Genomic DNA, 20,867 nt, shown 5'->3' with positions numbered 1-20,867 from the left:
ACCTTGTGTATGAACTTTCGGCTTAATCTTTTTGTGATCATAAGTATTCTTTCTCTGAGCCATCTCTCAGCTGAGCTTGTAGTATATCCCCTCTTTATCACTAAATTATGCACAGTGACCTCTTTGGCAGTCAACCAGCTCTACAGTTTATTGATGTAGATCCTCCTAATGGAAAACAAAATCTCAAGTTACTACTATCAACTGTTTTTAATGGATTTTTGTCAGTAAATTTTAAAACAAGTTTAGGAGGAAACTAATAATTTTTAACAACTTTATACAAACATATGCTCAGTATTGGAAATAAGGAAAACCAAGGGATGAGAAAATATCATCTAAAATCTCACCTCCAGAGACAATCACTACTTTTAACTTTCTTAGTAGTCATTTTTGGGTTTTTTTTTTCATGTTTGAGATTATATGGTGTAAGCAGTATATATATTCAAGGTATGTATTCTACTTTTTAACATTTTATTCATTTTTGAGAGACCGAACAGAGTGTGAGCAGGGAAGGGGCAGAGAGAGAGGGAGACAGAATCCAAAGCAGGCTCCAGGCTCTGAGCTGTCAGCACAGAGCCCAATGCGGGGCTCGAACTCACAGACCGCGAGATCATGACCCGAGCCAAAGTTGGACTCTCAACCGACTGAGACACTCAGGCGCCCCTGTATTCTACTTTTTAAAAACTGACATTAAATCATAAGAATTTTCCCAAAGAATTATTTTTCTCAAACATTTGTATAGTTATAGACTATCCAGTGGTATGAAGGTAACATCATTTTCTTGGCCATTCTCTCGTTATAAACATTCTATTTGTTTCTAGTATATTTGCTAGTATATGCTGCAGTGAATATTTATGCATACTGTCTTTTCTGTAACTAGAGTTATCTCCCTAGGATATATTTCCAGCTCTGAAATCTGGCAGTTAGAGAAAAAAATGAATGTTTTAAAGGATTTTGATACATACAGTCAGATGGCTCTACAAAGAACTCTACCAACATTGTACTGGTTTTTTGGGGTTTTTTTCCCCCTAGGAGAGTGTCCAAGATCTTCATGACCCTAAAAAGATTGAGAACCACTGATATGTTGCTAAAAAGACTTTATGATTCTTGAGGTCATCACTGACTTTTAGCCTTCTAGAAGGCTAGCAACAAGCAGAGCCTGAAGAAGCTGTGCCAGAAACTTGTTGAAAATGTGATCTTAGTGAGACCTGCATGTGATCAGACCGAGGGTGCCTCTCAGAAACTCTCACATGCCTCAGGGAGTAGAGATGATGGTAACTCTTCCTTAGTGTCAATTTGAAAAGCCCTATTTTATTTACTTCATATTCGCCAGTGGCAGACAAATAGACGATATTTGAAAACGATTCTCTCTCTGAAATCAGAAGAGCAAGCATAGCAGCTCAGTTTGATTGTCTTAGGTGCCAAAGTGACTAACTGGAAATCATTTCTTTTTTTCTCTGTAGAAATAAAATCATATGAGTGTATCGTTCTAAGGTATATTACATTTACCTTCATCCTGGTATTCACCTAGGCTAGTGGGCCTCAGTTAGTTACTACTACTTTCTGAAGTGTGAATCGGATTTCCAGAAGTTTACTTCTATTAAAATAGCCCTTTCCGAACTATCTTTCTACGAATTCTTGTTAAGAGCATTATATTGGTTTTAACATAAAGGAAACTTTATTAAAATGAACTGGGGGTGCCTGGGTGGCTTAGTTAATCATCCAACTTCGGCTAGGGTGATGATCTCTTGATTCGTGAGTTCGAGCCCCGCATCAGGCTCTGCGCTGACAGTGTGGAGCCTGTTTGGGATTCTCTACCAGCCCCCCCACCCCCCCCCATGAATAAACTTAGGAAAAAAAAATGAACTTCTGAAATGAACTGATTCTAAGGAATATATTTAGGTTTTGGTATTTATAAAATCTTAAAGGTACCTACCACTTTATGTAGCTAAAAGTTATAAAGACCTTATGGATGCCTTCCCCACCCCCCACCCCCGCACCCCCCGTGAGGGTAATAGTTAATTGCATGGGCTCTGAAGCCACAGACCCTGGATTTGAATCCTGTCCCTACTGCCACCTGAGTGTATGGTTTTCAGCAAGTTACTTAAACTCTGTGCCTCATTTTTCTCATCTGGAGAATGGGATAATGACGGTACCTGGCTAAAAGGGTTATTTCAAGGATGAAAAGAGATGGGTGGAATGCACTTGAAATAGTGCTTTTAACATTGTAAGGATTCTTCAACCTCCTTCTCACCCTATCATCATCATCGTGAATTGAATCAGCATTCAATAAAATACTTCCAATGATAAGCTGATTTTATCACTGTTTTTAAAATCTGTTCCATTTTTCTGCTTAAGGCTTTGGAGGTTCTTTGCTAATTTTGCTACTTTGACAATGCTTATGACTGACACCTTAGCAGGCTATCTTTAGCAAGCTATCTTTGGATGTACTATAGTAACAGTAAGCCTCCTTTTTCCATTCATTCATAGATGCAAAGATAAATGTGTTGCTTACCTTAATTGTGCCAGGTAAAGGGAAATCTTGTTTATAGAAAAACAAAAAAATAATGACTTAGGGTCATCAGAAGGTTATGTCAAAATAAAATTGAGGTATTGGGTGAAACTTGACCATTCCAAGTACTGTGCATATTTTTTGCCACCATTTCACCTTCAGTTGCAAAAGGATCTCAGATTTCAGCTGTACTACTTTGGTAGCTTATGTGTGACCAAATGAAGTTGGTTGGAATGTGTTAGAACAGCTAAACTTAGCATATATCTGCTTGACCGGCTTCTCTCAGCTAACTGGTGGGATTGCTTCCTGTTGCTCAACAGCTGCTGTGGTGCCTTCTCCCAAAGTGCCAAAAAGTTTCTTGGGTTTATCATTTTAAGGTTTTCCAGAAAGACATGTAAGCATTACAAACATAGTTATGCTAAAATGAGAATACTGCTTTTCACTTCTAAAAGATGGTGGTGAGCAAGATTAAGAGATGGAACTGGGAAGAAATGGAAAGTTAAAGTTGACTGTGTCCTATTTTTCATGTTCTAATGTAAATATAACCTACCTCATGCTGTAGCAGAATAGGTGAGGGAAACACCCTGAATCCTCTCTGAAAGCAGTGACTTGATAAGCGACTCCTAATCCTCCTTGGAATTTCATAGTGAGCACCCTCCCATATCCTAGAAGACAGACTGTGGTGTTTGTGGATACATACTCTGGGAGGGTTTTTCCCTCCTGTCCCTAAGTGAGACCTCTTACATCGTAAAAGAAAAAAAAAAAAAAAATGGAGCTCTGGTCTTGTATCTGGGCAGCACGTCCTGAAAAATGTAGGAGTAAACTCCTCCCTGAGGGTAGAATTCTCTCTGGAACCATCTTCATGGAGCCATTTGATAAGTTTTCAGTTAGAGTAGACTATTAGTGAAGCCACAGTCACAGGCTTGTGAGGAATTTGGTTTTATTCCACGGCTTGTAGCAATGCTTTTTAGTCACAAAAAGGCCAAGAGTATTGTTTCGCGGGAGTCTGAACAGCTCAGAATACACAGTAGTACATTGGTTACAAGAGTCAGCTTAGCAGGACCAAAAATACTTCATCCCTTACTTATGAGACTGATTTAATTCTTTGTGTAAAATTAGTTCAAAATGTCTTCCCCTTATTTCACACGCTGTCAGGGGAAATCATCTAACACGTTAAAGGAGCGAAAAAGCCTTTGACAAGGCAGATCTCATTGTTTAGACTGTCAGAATGGGCCATTTCTTTGGTGTAAGAAGTTGCCAAAGGCAGACTTTATAAATGCGATGAAAAAGGAGAATAAAGAGACATTAAAGTGTCTATTAGTTGAACATTTTTAAAGGCCTCTCAACTGAATTTTTTTAATAAATTTCTAGAAAGTGGAAGTGATCACCAAGCATTTGTATGTCAAGTAGCTTAGCATTTGTGGCTAAACGCTCAGGACTCGTAGTTATGAGGGTTCAAATCCTAGATTAGTCACTAATGAATTATGTGACCTCGGACATGTCAATCTCTCTAATCTTTGACTACCTCAACTATAAAATGTGAAAATAAAATTATAGGACCTATCGTAGGATTGTTGTGAGCCCCCTGAGAATGTAACATAATTACCTATGTCTGGTTATGTGTTTTTAATTTTTTTTTAATGTTTATTTTTGAGAAAGAGACAGAGTGCAAGCAGGGGAGAGTCAAAGACAGAGGGAGACACAGGATCCGAAGCAGGCTCCAGGCTCTGAGCTGTCAGCACAGAGCCCAACGCGGGGCTCGAACTCACACACCGTGAGATCATGACCTGAGCTGAAGTCGGACGCATAACCGACTGAGCCACCCAGGCGCCCCCGGTTATTTTCTTTTTTTAAATCAAACTTTTCATTGCTGTTCACCTAAGATCCGTCTAAACCACATAAGGCAGAACTCCCCTCTAAAATACGGAACCCAGGGAACATGTTTCCTATAGAATAGGTGTTATTTTGCATATGGGTTTAAGAATAAGGAAAATAGAAATGTCAGAGAATTTAGGAGAAAGGAAGATACATAATACAAACTCTTATTGCTCAGAAGGAGTGAAAGACTAAGACTCTCCTCATCCAGAGCTTTTCATCGGATTGGAGAAGAAAAACTAGCACATGGGATAATCAGAGAATTATGAAAGTATTAAGGAGGCAAAATTCATGAGAGGGAAAATATCACTGGAACCGGAACAGATGGCAGGGATGAATCTTCATCAAAGGAATTGGAACCGAACCCTAGAGAGAACGAGGCGGGCGACAGGGCAGTGCTGGGGGCTAAGGCTGACAGCGTGAACCAAGCTAGAGGCTGGGCTGAAGATGTGCTTTTATGATCTCCTGAAAGGGTCCAGCTGACTAGAGTATGGGGGACAGCTTGAATGAGTAACCAAGAGTGACAGTTAGAAGGCCAGGCAAAGGATTTTGAACCTGATGTGTTAGAAAAAGATGGGAAGACTTTCCATTTGTTTTGTTTTGTTTTGTTTTTTGAAAGAAATCTCTGACCTGCACTGTGAAAAGCATTGTTTAGCAGAGGTAAGTCTGATTCCAGGTAGTAGAATAGGTTAGATCAGGAAGGCTGTTGGAGTAATAAAGACAGCAGCAGAGAGGGTTTGGATCCCAAGGAAGAGCAAAGTACCCGTGTCTGCACCCATTTCATCCCTGGCATTACAACAGAAGGGCTGCCCTCCGCCTGACCTGGCTAATCCCACCTCTGCTTTGGCTCCCACCTATCCCCAGTGTCAGAAACTCCCTACCCTTTGATGATTCCTCCTCTCACATGTGTTTGAATATTTTACTCTTGCCTTTCTTTTGCAGACGCTCAGGAGTTGCCCATTAAAAACAAACCAAAACCTCTCACCCCACCTCATTTCCTCCAGCCACCTCTCCATTTCTGTTCTCTTTACCGGCCGACTTTTCACAAACGTAGCCTACTTTTGCTGGTACCGTTTCCACACCTTCCACCCCACACCTCAGCCCAGTGACTCTGGGCTGTTGACTCCATTACGCCACTGGAGTGGGTCTTGCTAAATCCAGCCCTCCTCTTATGTGGGCTGCTTGGTAGTCCCACACTCCTCCACCAGTCTCTTAAGGGTTGGATTTCTCAAGGAGAAGGTCCATGGCCCTCTCCTCTTCCCATCTTACGGCCTCTCAACGAATAGACTCATCTAAGTCCTTATGTCAGTTATTACCTATATAAAGATGTCTGCCAAATGTATCTTCTCCAGTCCGGTCACTGAGATACACACTCTGTTTTTCCATCTTCTCTCGAATGTTTCAGAAGCACTTTAACGTCCTCATGTCCAAGAATGGCATCATCATCTTGAACTTCTGTCTTCTTCAGAGCTTCCCCTCTCAGTGAATAGACAGTATCCAGTTGTACGTGAGACACCTTAGAGCCATCCCTGACACTGCCCATATCCAGCCCTTCATGAAATTTCTCCTTTTCCTAACTAACCCTCATCCTCTCTGGCCTCCTTCCAGTCTCTTCTCTTACTCCCCAGCCAGTTGGCTCTTTTCAGAATGTTCCCATCTCTTGTAGGAGCATTAAAAGTGACCTGGCTGCTCAGGGCCCCATATGACAACCAAGGTCAACCACCACGACACCAGACCCCGCTTGGTCTGGCCACTACTTAACGTTCTGCCTCATCTGGCGCCAGGCTTGCCTAATTCTTTGCACTCCAGCCGCGTGTAGTCCTCCCTCCTTACCATAGACTTCTTGCCGTAAAGACTTTGCGTGGCAGGTCCTCTCCCTGAATATTCTTTCCTCTTTTCACTGACTTCACTTCTCCTCCTCCTTCAGACCTCTGCCCAGCAGTGCTTCATTCTCAAGGAAGGCTTTCCTCGAGTAGGGTGGATCAACCCTCCCCAAAAGGCTCTTACAACAGCATATTTTTATGACTAGTTCTGTGCGTCCCCCACTGGACAGAAAGCTCCACGAGAGCAGGGATGTGTCTGCGCATCACCGTAGCCCTGTAGCCGGGTACAGCATAGGTGCTCAGTACATATTTGGCATCCATCAATTAAACTATTCCAAAGGAATGTCTTGAGCAGAACAGGAGGATCACAGAAATGCCTCAGGTGCTCTGGATGATAGAAAATAGGATAGTTCCATCTGCAGCTGGGTAGGAGAGGATTGTGAGGAGTCCCGAGGCCCCTCTAGATCCACACTCCTGGGGCCTCTGCCAGCGTTGTAGAGCACAGAGCTGGTGAGTGACTCATGCTGCAGAACCGAGACTAAAATACCTCCATCGCCCGTACCTTCAGACCTTGGAATTCTCATTGATGTAACAACTTGCCTGCAGTTTTTAGCCCCGTTGTCCACTCCTTGAAATTCTCTCCTGCGTTACTTTCTCCCGTATTTTCTAAGCTTTTGTTTTTCTTCTCCCACTGAAAACATCTTGGCACCTCTTCCCATTCATTTGCTCCATCAGAGTACTCATTCCAAAATTCAGCTCTGCTCTGGCATGCTTCCCTCTCAGGGCTCCCATTTCTAAGGGGATAAAGCCTGAACTTCTTGGCAGTTCTTAAGAGGCACTCTGATACTGCCAGTATCTCAAGTCTCCTCTCCTGCCACCTCCCCATATGTCCCCTGCACTCGTTACACCAAACCATTTGTGCTTTTATGCTTTTGTGCTTTTGCCTCCGTCTAGAATAGCTGCCAAACTCCACTTTCTACCCCTGCCTCCTTGCCTACCAACCGTTCACCGTCTTCGTGCTGGGGGAGCGTGCGCTGCTTCGAAGCAAAGATTCAGTCACTTACAGCCCGCTCAGACCTCCCTTCCACCTCTGTGTCTCTCTCCGTGGTAGGGCACGCAGTGCCTGGCAGGCGGTAGCCCTGTAATATTTGGAAAACTCAAAGAACAGTTCTTTTACCTTTAATGACACATGTAAATACTAATCTGAATGCCAAGAAACACTTGGGATAAACCAGAGCATCATGGGATAAGCATTCTCCCTTGAAATCAGTAATTGATAATTGAAAAGTAAAATGCCACAGTTTATTACGTAAATAACCTCCGTCTACTCTGAATGTATTTTTCCTGTCTCACAGAAAAAAAAAAAAAAAAATCCGTTTCCTTGACCCATCCTCCTAAAGTGGATATCTAGTCATGATGTGGTAGTAAAATGTTGTGTCACGCTTTAAAATGACAGCTCCATGGAGCGCCTGGGTGGCTCAGTCGGTTAAGCATCCAACTTTGGCTCAGGTCACGATCCCGCAGTTTGTGAGTTCGAGCCCCGCGTCCGGCTCTGTGCTGACAGCTCAGAACCTGGAGCCTGCTTCGGATTCTGTGTCTCCCTCTCTCTCTACCCCTCCCCTGCTCACACTTGGTTTCTCTCTCTCTCTCAAAAATAAACATTAAAAAAAATTTTTTAAATGATAGCTCCACCCTGAAAACTTTGAGGTACTCTTGCTCTTGAGGAGATTTTTCTTCCTAAGATTCACAAGAGAAGATTATCTGACACCAGTCAAAATGTATGTGTTCTGAAGCTGTGCATTAAAGTACCTTTTCCTGAGTTGTTATGAAAGCCAAGCTTCAGGGCAATGCAAGGAAGCACTAGAGGAAAGGCTGTTGTTTTATGCATTTCCAGCTGCAGAAAGTAGTAACACTTCATGTGGGAGTGCTGTATTCATTCTAGAATTTCTCCCCTAGAGGGATAATAGGACATTGCTTTTTCAGCTTTCAAAAGGGTATTACAGACCTTCTCTCCCAACACAAATACCGCATTTGACCTCATTCTGCTCTCACTCGGTAAAATGTTTTCCTTGGTGTCATAAGAATTATTAATGGTTCTGTTGGTGACATAATTTCCAATAAAGTTTTCAGGAGGATTTGGAAATCATTATATGCTTTCCCTGGGATTGCTAGATGTGAAGGAGAATTAAGAATTAAACTGCTTAGCTTTGGCAGGTATCTGATTCTGAAGTGCATTGTACTGGAACTATGAATCAAAGGATAGGACTAAATAAACACTTTCCTCGGTTTAAGAAAAAGTGTTAACACTGTGATCCCCCAGGATTGATGTAGGGATTGCTCTTTTGAAGATGATCGAAGAAAGAGAGTAAAGAATAATTCTTAGCTCTTCTAGGTAAAAAACTAAAATTGGCATAAACTGAAAGAAGGTTCTAGAACATCAAGTGAGTGGGCAGAAGAGGAGCAGATGGGACCTCATTTTCAATCAATTCAGCTCTTAAGTAGTTCTTCCTTTCTCCACCTGATGAAATGTCGTAATGTTCTTTTGAAGGGTCCATTCAGCCTGATTAATTTCTTATTTCTTATCCCACTAAGCTATTTGGTTTTTAAATGTGTATTTCCTCTCTCCATGTGCATATATCATATATATGCGTGCATAAATTATTCATGTGTTTAAAAATCTGCACAGATTTCATTTTATAATCTTGCTCTCATTGCTTTGCTCTCATTTTTTTTCCTCCTTTTCAATACCTTTCTTATTTTTAGACGGGCCATTTTGTAGTAACAATGTACTAGAATATTTATTGTAAAATATTGACAATTTTATTAAAATATTTTATGTAACTTATTATTTGCTATTTTTAGAATGAAAATTTTTAGAATGAAAAAGCTCCTCTTAGGAGCTTTCTTTTCAAAACTCAGTAATTGCTTAGCTCCCAAACAGAGAGAGTTAAAATCTACTCTCTACATCCTTTTATGATTTCTAAGAGGTATTATAATCTGCCTTTTAGTACCTATGGGAGTTGGAGCTTTTAAATGATATTGGTGTACCTTGTATTTATAGCCTTGTCTTGACATCAGCGCTCTTACCACTGAAATGATGGCATAAACTTTGACAGCTATGGCTTTGTTCAGTATATTTTGAAATATACTGAAAAATGATCTCTTGACCATTGCTTGATATTCATGTTCGATTCTTAAAATTCAGTTCAAATCAGTTAAAGATTTAATATTAAATATTCACAAGAGAAGTATTTGTTTTAAGCCTGTAAATATACATGACTCAGTTCATGAGCTAAGGCATGCATTTTCATAAGGTCTCTGGAAAATAAAAAATATTTGGATTGCATAAAGATGTTTAAAATTCACGTTTCATAGACAGGTTACTTGTCTGGACCATTAAACAGTCTTCCAAATAAAAATGTTTTGTTTTTTGTAAAAGGATAACCAATTTGTTCTTTTCCTGTTGGAGACATTAACCTATATTTTGGTCCTTTAGTTGCTTATTTCTCTTAACTTATTCCCCCTTGAGTATTTATTATCTGATATCTTTCTGACCTGATTTAGAAGCCCTATCTTATTACTGTTTTAAAACAAGCACCAAATTTAGCTGGAAACCATTTGCAAGATAAATTGGCTTAGAGGACTAAGACGAACACCAGCAGATTTACTTTCTCGTGTTTAAATAAAGTACTCATTTTCCATGAAGTAACAAATTTCACTTGCCGACATGATTTATCCAAATCTGAAGAAGAGAAGCAACTAAAAAAAGGATTATTCGAATTTTAGATTTGCAATGTTTTTGTAGGGAAAGTAATGTTTTTAGTTATTTCATTTGGATTCTCAAAATGCTAGCTTAAATCAAGCCAAGCAGTGGCACAAGACAGTGGCTCCAAAGTTCGTTTACATTCCGTTAACATAGGAAGAGATGACCCACAGCTCAGTGTTCTCCCTTTACTCAGTCTGTGACGAACATGAACTGGGTACCTACTGTCTACCCTGTGTGGGGACACGCAGATCCACACTCACTGTCTTCAAAGAGCCCTCAGTCTGACTGGGAGAAGCATGTAAACAGATATTAAGGCAATTCAGGAAGAGCGGTGTTAGAAATATTCATAGGACTGCGGGGGCATTTATCCGGAGCCGATTCCTGAGTTTAGAACTGCTGGCTTGAACTACTGGTGCTGAATGGTCATTTCACATTTGCGACATAGAACATTAGAGATAATAGTATTCATATGGAGAAGGATTTTGCGTGAACTCTCCCTTTTTTCAATTATGGTTTGAACTTCTATGTTGAAAATTGAAAATGTTTATTACTGAGGACTTTGTACTTTAGCCTGATACCTTTAAAAATGCAATGCATTGACCTGGTTTTTAAAAGTAGATTTTATAATTTCACCAATTCAATCATTTACTTTGGTCGAGCTAAATTTTGTTTTGAATTTTGAAAAGAGCCCAAGACTTAAAATTTGCCATATCCAGATATTCTGTTGTTGACCGTGATTATTCAAGATGTGCAGAGATCTTCAGAAAATTATGTCGACGCAGAAATAACATGTGATATGCATGGAAATCCAAATCTGCAAAAACCAACTAGTTGCACAGCTATGGAGTTTATTGGGAGGCTCTTTTATAATGGAAATCTCTTTTATTAAGATGACTAAATGTTCAAATTATGACCTAGTCAACTTTTTAGGAGAACACCTGTTAATTTCAGTAGTGTTCACAATAGTACAGGATAGATCTGTATTATATACTGCACTTTGTATTTTGCTTATTTGGTTAAGGAGGGGTGGCATTTAATTGACTCAAAATGCCCCCGTATGAACCTGGTAAAATCTTTCCATTAGGTGGTTAGAACAACCACACTAACTTACCCATTTGTAACTATGGTTGCCGTAGGGTATCGTAAGTTTTGAGAGAAAATAAAAGGACTAACCATTAGCTATATGTGATAGGCTGGTCTCCACGGTCCAGTCTCGATGTTGTGGTGCCTAGGCGAAGTCTGGGTCAGTCTGGCTTACTGTACAGTACTTAGCTTAGCCTGTGACTAGTAGCTACCCTGCCAAAGCCTAACATAGTATTAGAGGTGCTGACCTGGATTTCTTTCAGTGGGGCCGTTATTGTGATGTCAAACATGTTGTTTTCTCTATTCTGTTACCTTTTGGTTTATAACCTGGCCTGGTACTTACAAAGGGGTCATAGGGGGGTAGAGAATAGAAATCCCTACTATGTGAGTCTGTTTCTTTCAGAAGGGTGATACACACCCTCACACCCTTCTCCATTTTCAATTCTACCCGAGTTGCTAACAGAGGCCTTGCCATTGGCCTTAAAATCTCTTCCTAGTTTATGGGTCTTCAAACATACTCGGAATAGGTCTCTTGCCATAAGGGAGAACCTCTTAGGAATTGAAGGACTGGTAAGGTCTCGGTTTAACCTTGGAGTTTTCTAGTTTCAGCTCTAATTAAACGCAGACAAATCACTTGACCCCTGCCCCTCCTCTCATGACCAACAGAGCCACTGACCCCACCCCCCAATGCAGTCACTATCAGTCCTCTGAAAGGAGCAAGAGTGAATGGAATTCAGTCAGCGCAAAACGTCAGCGGGGATGAGTTAGCAAAGAATCCAGCTCTAGCTAATCAGAGAGAGACAAGGATACCGAGGCTGGAGCACCCACTCTCCCACCCACCTTCTGCCACATATGATGAGAGTCTGGAGAGGTCCAGCCTACAGGCATACCCTGTGTCTTCTGAACTTAGGCACCTCCTTGTTTTTACTACCTCCGTCCCTGATCTTTGTCCCCGTTACTCACCTAGAAGGAGCAGAAGAAAGTGGAGCTAGAGAAAAGATGCTGATGTAATTTTTCTAATTAAAAGTGTTTTTTATCAAGAGGGTTTTTAAACCGTAAAATTAAATTTGACTTATGTTTTTAAGTTCGGTGGCTCATGCAGCATGATAACCAAATAGTGTGAATGTTGTTAGCGGTGACTACTTCCTAAAGCTAAATTATAATTTCTCAGGCGACCATGTGACTGCAGAAGCTTGTCAATGAGAGCTTAAGTCTTCTAGGTTCACCTATAATTTGAAATCCAAACAAGCTTATATCTCAAGACTATTTCTCTAAATCCCTTTGTATTCATATTCCTACCAAGGCATGGCCATCTTGGACAAATACCACACATAAGTAGAATCTGGGGGTGAAGGGGGAACTTTGTAAATTGTAAGATGGAAAGTAAATAGTCTGACCTGATTTCTGGTAATCCCATAGTTCCGTCTGATGATGAGTGATTATCCTTTTTAGTTTCCACCTTTAGGAGCATAGTGATCTTAAGCAGTTATCTACCGAGTCTCTTTTCCATGTCTAGTCAACAGTGATTTATTGATTTTTGACCATAGAGTAAATCAGCTTGTGCTTATGAAGATGATATAGTACCAGTGAGTCACAAAGGCATCTACTGATTCTCATTCACGCTCAGGAAGAAGTACTATGTAGTTTTCCTTCTCGGGGAAATTGAGTGTTACACTGCTTTGTGGCCATTTTTTGAATCCTATAACATTAAGACTTGACATGACTATTTTTAATTGGCTTGGGGTTAGACCATTCTCCTATTTGCTTTCAGATTTAATGACATAACAGGCTTCAAGAAGGGAGCAAATTCAGTTTTTCTGGCTTGGAGGGATCCAAGCCCCTCTTCCCCATTCCATATTCTCCATTCTCTCTTTTCCTTTTCTTCTTAGAGTCTCTCTCATAACCAAAGGAGAAATTTGGGGACTCATTAATTTATTCAGTAAATATAATTGAGGAATTATGTGCCAGGGTAAGCACTGGGAATGTGATGGTGCATACTTTAGACATGGCGCCTACCTTTTCACAGAACTTAGTCTAGTGCAGGGGTTGGGAGGGAGTGGTGGCTTTACATCCATCCTACTGCCTGTCTTTTTGTAAGTAAAGTTTTATTGGAACACAGCCATACCCACTCATTTATGTATCTGTGGCTGCTTTTGCATTATAATGGCAGACTTGAATAATTGCATTGGAAACCCTGTGGTCTGCAAGGTATGAAACATTCACTACTTGACCCTTTACAGAAAAAGCTAACTGACTCCTCCTCTAGAGGGTATGGTGAAGAAGTAAGTGCAGGCTGGACCCTGAAAACCTTTATTAACCTGGTTAAAGAATATAACTCTCCTGAGGGAAGTGGACCAGCAGTGGAGTGTTGTAAATTGGGAAGGTAACATGGTCATATTTGAATTTTAGGAAAGTCACTATGGCTGCTGTGTAGAATAAATAGTGAAGAGAGACAGTAAGTGCATGCATTAAAATGAGAAGCACTACAGTAGAGTGGTTAAGAGCATGGACTCTTGACCCAGACTTCTCGATTCACATTTTGGCCCTACGATGTACTGATTCTGATGTTAAGTAACTTCGCTGTCAGATTTTCTTTTTTTTTTTTTTTTTAACGTTTATTCATTCTTGAGAGACACAGAGACAGAGCATGAGTGGGGAGGGCAGAGACAGAGAGGGAGACACAGAATCCGAAACAGGCTCCAGGCTCTGAGCTCTGAACTGTCAGCACAGACCCCAATGCGGGGCTCGAACTCATGAACCATGAGATCATGACCTGAGCTGAAGTCTGACGCTTAACTGACTGAGCCACCCAAACGCCCCTCTGTCAGATTTTCTATCAGTAAAATAGGGATGGTAATCACAGAACCAACTCTTGGTGAAAAAAAAAATGTATATATATATTTCATATCTATATTTCATATATATATGGAATATATATATATATTTCATATATATAGGAATATATATATTTCATATATATAGGAATATATATATATATTTCATATATATAGGAATATATATATATATTTCATATATATAGGAATATATATATATTTCATATATATAGGAATATATATATATTTCATATATATATATTTTCATATACATGTATTTCAAATATATATTTTTTCCTATATATATGAAATATATATATTCCCATATATATGAAATATATATATTCTTATATATATTGAATATATATTTGAATATATATGAAATATATATGAAATATATGAAATACATATGGAATATATGAAATATATATATTAAATATATATATGAAATATATATATGAAATACATATGATATATATGAAATATATGAAATATATATGATATATATATGAAATATATGATATATATATATGAAATATATGAAATATATGATATATATATGAAATATATATGAAATATATGAAATATATATGTATATATATATGAAATACTTAGAACATAGTGTTTGTAGTCATCAGTTATCACTTTTATAGTAATCCTGTTAAGAAGTGAGGGTGGTCTGAACTCAAACAGTGGCAGTGAGGGTAATGGAGAGAAGTGGCCAGATTCAGGAGCTACAAAGACAATAGCAATTAATAGGTATTAGTGATTGATTAGATACCAGTAGGGTAGATAAAAGAGAACAAGAAGCTGCGGATGAAATGCAGGCTCTGGATCTGATCAGTTGAGTGGATGGTGCTTCCAGTTTCCAAAGTAGGGAAGACAGTAATTGAAATGGGTTTGTGATGTGAAGTAAATGTAAGTTCAGTTTGGGGTATCTTAAACTTAGGTACTAGATTGATATAAGTAGAAATTTAGGAAGTAACCAACTGTAAGATTTGGAGATCAGAAGTGTGATGTGGGCTGAGGAAATGGGATGCAGGAATGGTCAGTGTAAATCGGGTCGTGATGCTTGGAAAAGAATGACCTAACCCAGAATAAAGGTGGAATGATAGGTAGACTTCTAAATATTTTTCTCAACATTTTTATTTATTTTTGAGAGACAGAGACAGAGTGTGAACTGGGGAGGGGCAGAGAGAGAGGGAGACACAGAATCCAAGGCAGGCTCCAGGTTCTGAGCTGTCAGCACAGGGCCTGATGCGGGGCTCGAATCCATGAACCGTGAGATCATGGCCTGAGTCGAAGTCAGTTGCTTAACCGACTGAGCCACCCAGGTGCCCCTGGAATGATAGGTAGACTTCTAAGAGAACTAGAAAGGACACCAAGAGTGGAATATAAGAGAACCCTTAAAGAAAAGATCAACTTTTGGAGGAAGATAAGCATGACATTTAAATCCGTTAAATATTCTCTTGTTGGGGTGGGCGAATTTGAGAAATATTTAAATTTGCAAGTTTTGCATTAGCGTAGGCCAGCTTAAACCATAGTATGCATTTATTCACATACTATGATTTTAGGTACTATTGTGTGCCATACTCTTCCAATATGCACTTTTCCCTTTATGGAATTTTAGGCAACATACAGAGTGGATGCTATGGTTATGGATGTTGACATCCAATGACCTGTCCAATCTACTTTTCTGTATTTATTGGCATTTCCTTCTCCTCATTTTTTACCTTTCCAATTAATGACTCACTAGAGTCTTGATGTGAAAAGTTGGGGTTGGGGAGACTGTCTTTCTTCTGTACGTGCTATACTTCATTCAACATCAACAGTTTGGGTCCAGTATCTTAAGAGTTTTGTAATGATTTTTCTATTTGAATTTCCTTACAACACTGCCACAACACTTCTCTTCTGGAAAGAACCAGGAGATGAATTGGAGACATGGAACACTTTTTCCATCATCAGAATCAGTAGGGCTCACAGGTTAGGCTCCAGCTAAGTCCTTGCTCCTGAGGTGTGTGAAGATTAGAAGGCTGATCCAGAAGCCTTATCTACCTACACATGCCTGAAGAAAGGTATCACATTTCTGTAATCAGGCTGAGTGTGAATTTTATAATTAGTTTTGTGTTACAGGAGGAACATTCTGGAAAAGCTTTGAAATGTGCCCAAAAGATTACTAGGTGTACTATCGGGCTCAGCTTCTAGGTTATCTTGCCCTTTCAGTATCTTTGGGCTGTTTTACCGTGCTAGAAATGATGGAAGACTGATGGTAATGCAAAAGATTCTTGTCCACTGAAATTGAAATTGTTTACCGTGGAGTACAATTGCCTATTGCCTCATAGATATTAACCGATGTTACCAGTTTTGTGTCTATTTGTAAATTCTTTGCAGTATTCTTGATATTTTTTTTAATTTTTTTTAACGCTTATTTATTTTTGAGACAGAGAGAGACAGAGCATGAACAGGGGAGGGGCAGAGAGAGAGGGAGACACAGAATCTGAAACAGGCTCCAGGCTCTGAGCTGTCAGCACAGAGCCCGACGCGGGGCTCGAACTCATGGACCGTGAGATCATGACCTGAGCCGAAGTCAGACGCTTAACTGACCGAACCACCCAGGCGCCCTATTCTTGATATTTAGATATTTGTTCTTTGGATTCACCTTTGAACCACTTGTAACATCGTACAGGTTTCCTTTTTAATTAATGAGCCAATTAAAATCTACATCCCATGTTAAAATGTTGTGTTACATATACATATGTACGTTTATACATGCATATAACCTCTCTAGAAAGATTCACTGAGTGCTGGCTATGGTTGCCTCTATAGAAGGGGGGTCAGGAAAACTTGTTTTTCGCTATATGCCCTTTTGGATCCTTTGAATTTTCTATCATGTGCTTACATTACCTAAACAAAGACATTTTTTTTAATTCCTTTTTGACACCCCTCAAATCAATCGTTAGCCCTTATTACCAACTCTTGAACTAAGTTCACATTTGAATTTACTGGCTTTCTTTCTTTCTTTCTTTCTTTCTTTCTTTCTTTTTTTTCTTGGTTTATTTTTGAAAGAGAGAGAGAGCACGTGAACAAGGGAGGTGCAAAGAGAGAGGGGGACGGAGGATCCAAACTCGGCTCCACGTTGAGAGCAGAGACCCCGATGTGGGGCTTGAACCCATGAAGCCCGAGATCATGACCTGAGCCAAACCAAGAGTCGGACACTTAACTGACTGAACCACCCGGGCAACCCAGATTAACTGGCTTTCTGAAGAGATCTTTGTTTCTAGAACTGCCAGCAGATAGCATCTTATGCTGCAACATCATACCTAGCACCTTCTGTACTCTTTAAAATAAAGTCTTTAAACTTAACTCTTCAAGGTAGCTCTACCACTGTCGACACGTCTTGGTCCGATGGCACTAACTCGATTATGAATCTATGAAGGAATCAGATAATTGTAGTGTGCAGTGAAACGGCCGACCTGCTAGCCTATTTTGCGGTTCTAAGTTCACCTTGCCTCCCCAGCTGTGCATACTCAATAATCCTCTTGTCTAATTATAGCTCGCAGCTCTTCCTTTAAGGTAGAGGTTCTCAAGCTTGGAGGCATAGTAAAATCACTTGGGGAGCTTTTAAAACTCTGAATGCCCAGACCAATTAAATCACAAAGCCTGAGGGGTGTGGGACACAGACCTCAGGATTGTCTAAAGCCACTGAGGTGATGCTAATGTTGAGAAACACTGCTCTGTGCAAAGAACGGTAGCGATTTAGCAAAAACTTCACATAGAATAGCTCAGAAGCAGAAGCACTCAGGATTTCTGACGGAAAGCTTGGCATTGGTGATGAGGAAGGTCCACACAGAAAAGCGAGGCAGCCCTTAAGGAATATCCTGATGTGCAAAAGCTGTTTTGACTTGGGCTGCCTCTGGAATGGGGCAAACTAGGTATTGGGTGTGGTCTAAAAGCCTGAACTGACTTGCTTAGTCATTAGCGTTTTTGTTCATTTTTTTATAGTTCTGAATTCAGCTACACTCTCACTCAGTAGAAAATACTGACTGCATATCCTTGCCTTTCCCTCTGCCATTAGAGGCACGAAGCCAGCCTAGTGATGGGTGACATCTAACACCACTGCCACCATATGGCTGTATTACTGACAAATAGTTCTATTTATCATATACCAGACATCTGGGAAAACCACATATTGTACATGACCTATTAAATGTCCTTTTTTTGTCAAAGTTCCTAGAATCCCATTGCTTTAATCCATAACTATGTGCTTTATTAAGAAGTCTTTGATAGAAAGTTTGTTTTAGAAGGGGAGAAGTAAAAAAAAAAAAAAAATGCATCCATTCATTTATTTTGGAATGGTAAGGCAAAGAAAGAGTCCTTCTTGGGATGTCCTCCCCCCACCAAAAGATATCTTTTAATGGGAAGTCCTGATCAATAGCCTGCTTCTGTTTAACATTTTAAATCATTTTATTGTTGCCTCAGCCTTTTATGAACATGAAAATTCGTATCATAAACTCTGCTGTGGTTTGCCTTCATGTACTCATTGTATATCCCCCTCCCTTTTGTATAGGAAGACAGAGATGTCAATAACCCCATGCCTAACCGAGGAGGCAATGGATTAGCTCCTGGGGATGACAGATTCAAACCTGTGGTACCATGGCCTCATGTTGAAGGAGTAGAAGTGGACTTAGAGTCTATTAGAAGAAAAAACAAGGCGAGAAATGAACAAGAGCGCCATGCTGGAGGAGATAACCAGAAAGACATAATACAGAGGCAGTATCTCACATTTAAGCCTCAGACATTCACCTACCGAGATCCTGTGCTACGCCCAGGGATCCTCGGTAACTTTGAACCCAAAGAACCTGAGCCTCATGGAGTGGTTGGTGGCCCTGGAGAGAAAGCCAAGCCATTGGTTTTGGGACCAGAATTCAAACATGCAGTTCAAGCCAGCATTAAAGAGTTTGGATTTAACATGGTGGCAAGTGACATGATCTCACTGGACCGCAGCGTCAATGACTTACGACAAGAAGAGTAAGCACACATCCTCTTCTTTCTAAAACTGGGGCAACTATTGTTTTGATAGATATTTAGTTAGGTTGTTAGGATGGAGAAAATAGTTTTGCCTTTATTTCAAGGAGGTAAAAGGCTCTTCGGTCCGCAAAATGGCCAGAAGGAGGAGATCACTTCATTTATGCCATTAGATTGAAGGTATGACATATAAAATTCTGGGGGTTTTACATCAGTGCTACGCAAATGTCGCTGGACTGGCACCGGTCTGTGAATTTTTTGTTACCAATCCACAATGAGAACGTGAACTTGTACCAAAGTGTAAACCAACCGTTAAATACTTTGTTTAGTACAAGTGACAATTTTTTAATGACAAAACTTTCTTGATGTGTTGATTTTCATTCTGGATCAAGCTCCTTGTCTTGTTGTGGAATAATAACAAATAGTAACGCTGCTTTAGATGTCTTACATAATTAACTAGATACTGATGTTTCCCTTAATTCTTTTTCTTAGTACTGCAACTGGAAATTGAAACTCTTGAGCATATGCAAAAGGAGCGCCCAAACAGATAAACTTTCACATTATTTTCATGTAGTTTGATTTAAAATAAAGGATTTCCAGCTCTTAACTTGTGATAGACAGTGGTTATGGGATGAACTCAAAGCTTTTTCTGAACAGGTTCTACTCATACAGGATCTAAGTAGCCTCCATTAACATAGATGCAAATTTAATTCCATGCTACTAGAAAACTCTCAATGTATTCTGCTGTGTTGTTCATATATCCTTATCTTAAGAGGTTGACACCTTTATGCACACACATGCAGACCCTTTTGTCACTGTCACTGCATTCTTTTGTCACTGTCACTGAAAAGATTCTGTACCTAACATAGTCCTACTTAGTAGACTTTGGCCATTCATATATTTATTGGTTTTTTTTTGTTTTTTTTTTTAACGTTTATTTATTTTTGAGACAGAGAGAGACAGAGCATGAACGGGGGAGGGGCAGAGAGAGGGAGACACAGAATCTGAAACAGGCTCCAGGCTCTGAGCGGTCAGCCCAGAGCCCGACGCGGGGCTCGAACTCACAGACCGCAAGATCATGACCTGAGCCGAAGTCGGACACCCAACCGACTGAGCCACCCAGGCGCCCCCATTCATATATTTACTGTAAGAGTGAGATGGGGTGAATGAAATGTGCAAAGAAAGTTGGAGGAATAGAAGTATAGAACCATGGTGGTGAGATACCTAACCTCTTTTCCAGAGAAGAGCTAGAACATCTCAAGGGACTGTGAAGGAAGAATTCTCCTGGTTCAATTTATTCCAAATCAAAGTAGAGGCTTGCCTAGTCATAAGGTTGCCAGATTTAGCAAATAAAAATAGAGGGACACCCGTTAAATTTGAATTTTAGATGAACAATGAAAAACATTCAGCCTAAATATATCCCAAACAGTGTATGGGACATACTTATACTTTGATGTTTATCTGAAGCCTGAATTTAACTGGGTGTCCTGTACCTCCCCAGTCAGGGGCTAAGGGTGGCTCTTAACAGAGTTGGAACTGCCACGCCAGTATTCTTTAGGACCCAGAAGAGGCTCTGCAGTCCCTTATCTGGAGTGTGTCCCAGTTAACTAAAATATAGCACTTAATCATACTGTTGATCTGTGTTGTAGAAGGTTCTCTGAGAACCTATTGATGGCATTCTCATCACTGAGAAGGGAAGGGAAGGGGGTGGGCAGCGAGTAACATTTATTGACTTTCTACTCCCTGCCAGGACTTACTATAGTTTCTCTTAATTCTCACAACCAAACTGTGAGAGAGTTCTTACCTGTGTAAGTCAAGTCTGAAGCTTAGAGCTCTGACTTCTTTGTATTTGCCCCGTGGTTCAGCGCAAGGCGGTTTGGTGTGAAAGCCCTATCTTTCCACCACACCTCACCTCACCTCACCTCACCGTATGTCTTTTCACAAGTGATATG

General features: G+C 40.1%; 1 protein-coding gene across 5 annotated transcripts in view; it reads left to right on the top strand.

Moving 5' to 3' along the window:
• GALNT7 (polypeptide N-acetylgalactosaminyltransferase 7) overlaps nucleotides 1-20,867 on the top strand; it is a 144,962-nt gene that overhangs the window by 61,091 nt on the left and 63,004 nt on the right. For all 5 annotated transcript variants that reach the window (XM_042983615.1, XM_042983616.1, XM_042983617.1 and 2 more), the window contains exon 2: nucleotides 18,458-18,918. In XM_042983615.1, the coding sequence (XP_042839549.1) occupies nucleotides 18,458-18,918 (461 nt within the window). The remainder of the gene's footprint in view (nucleotides 1-18,457; nucleotides 18,919-20,867) is intronic.

Source organism: Panthera tigris, chromosome B1 (genome assembly GCF_018350195.1).
Source record: "Panthera tigris isolate Pti1 chromosome B1, P.tigris_Pti1_mat1.1, whole genome shotgun sequence".
In the NCBI taxonomy this organism is placed as follows: domain Eukaryota; kingdom Metazoa; phylum Chordata; class Mammalia; order Carnivora; family Felidae; genus Panthera; species Panthera tigris.
This window is presented reverse-complemented; position numbering and strand designations above follow the sequence as displayed.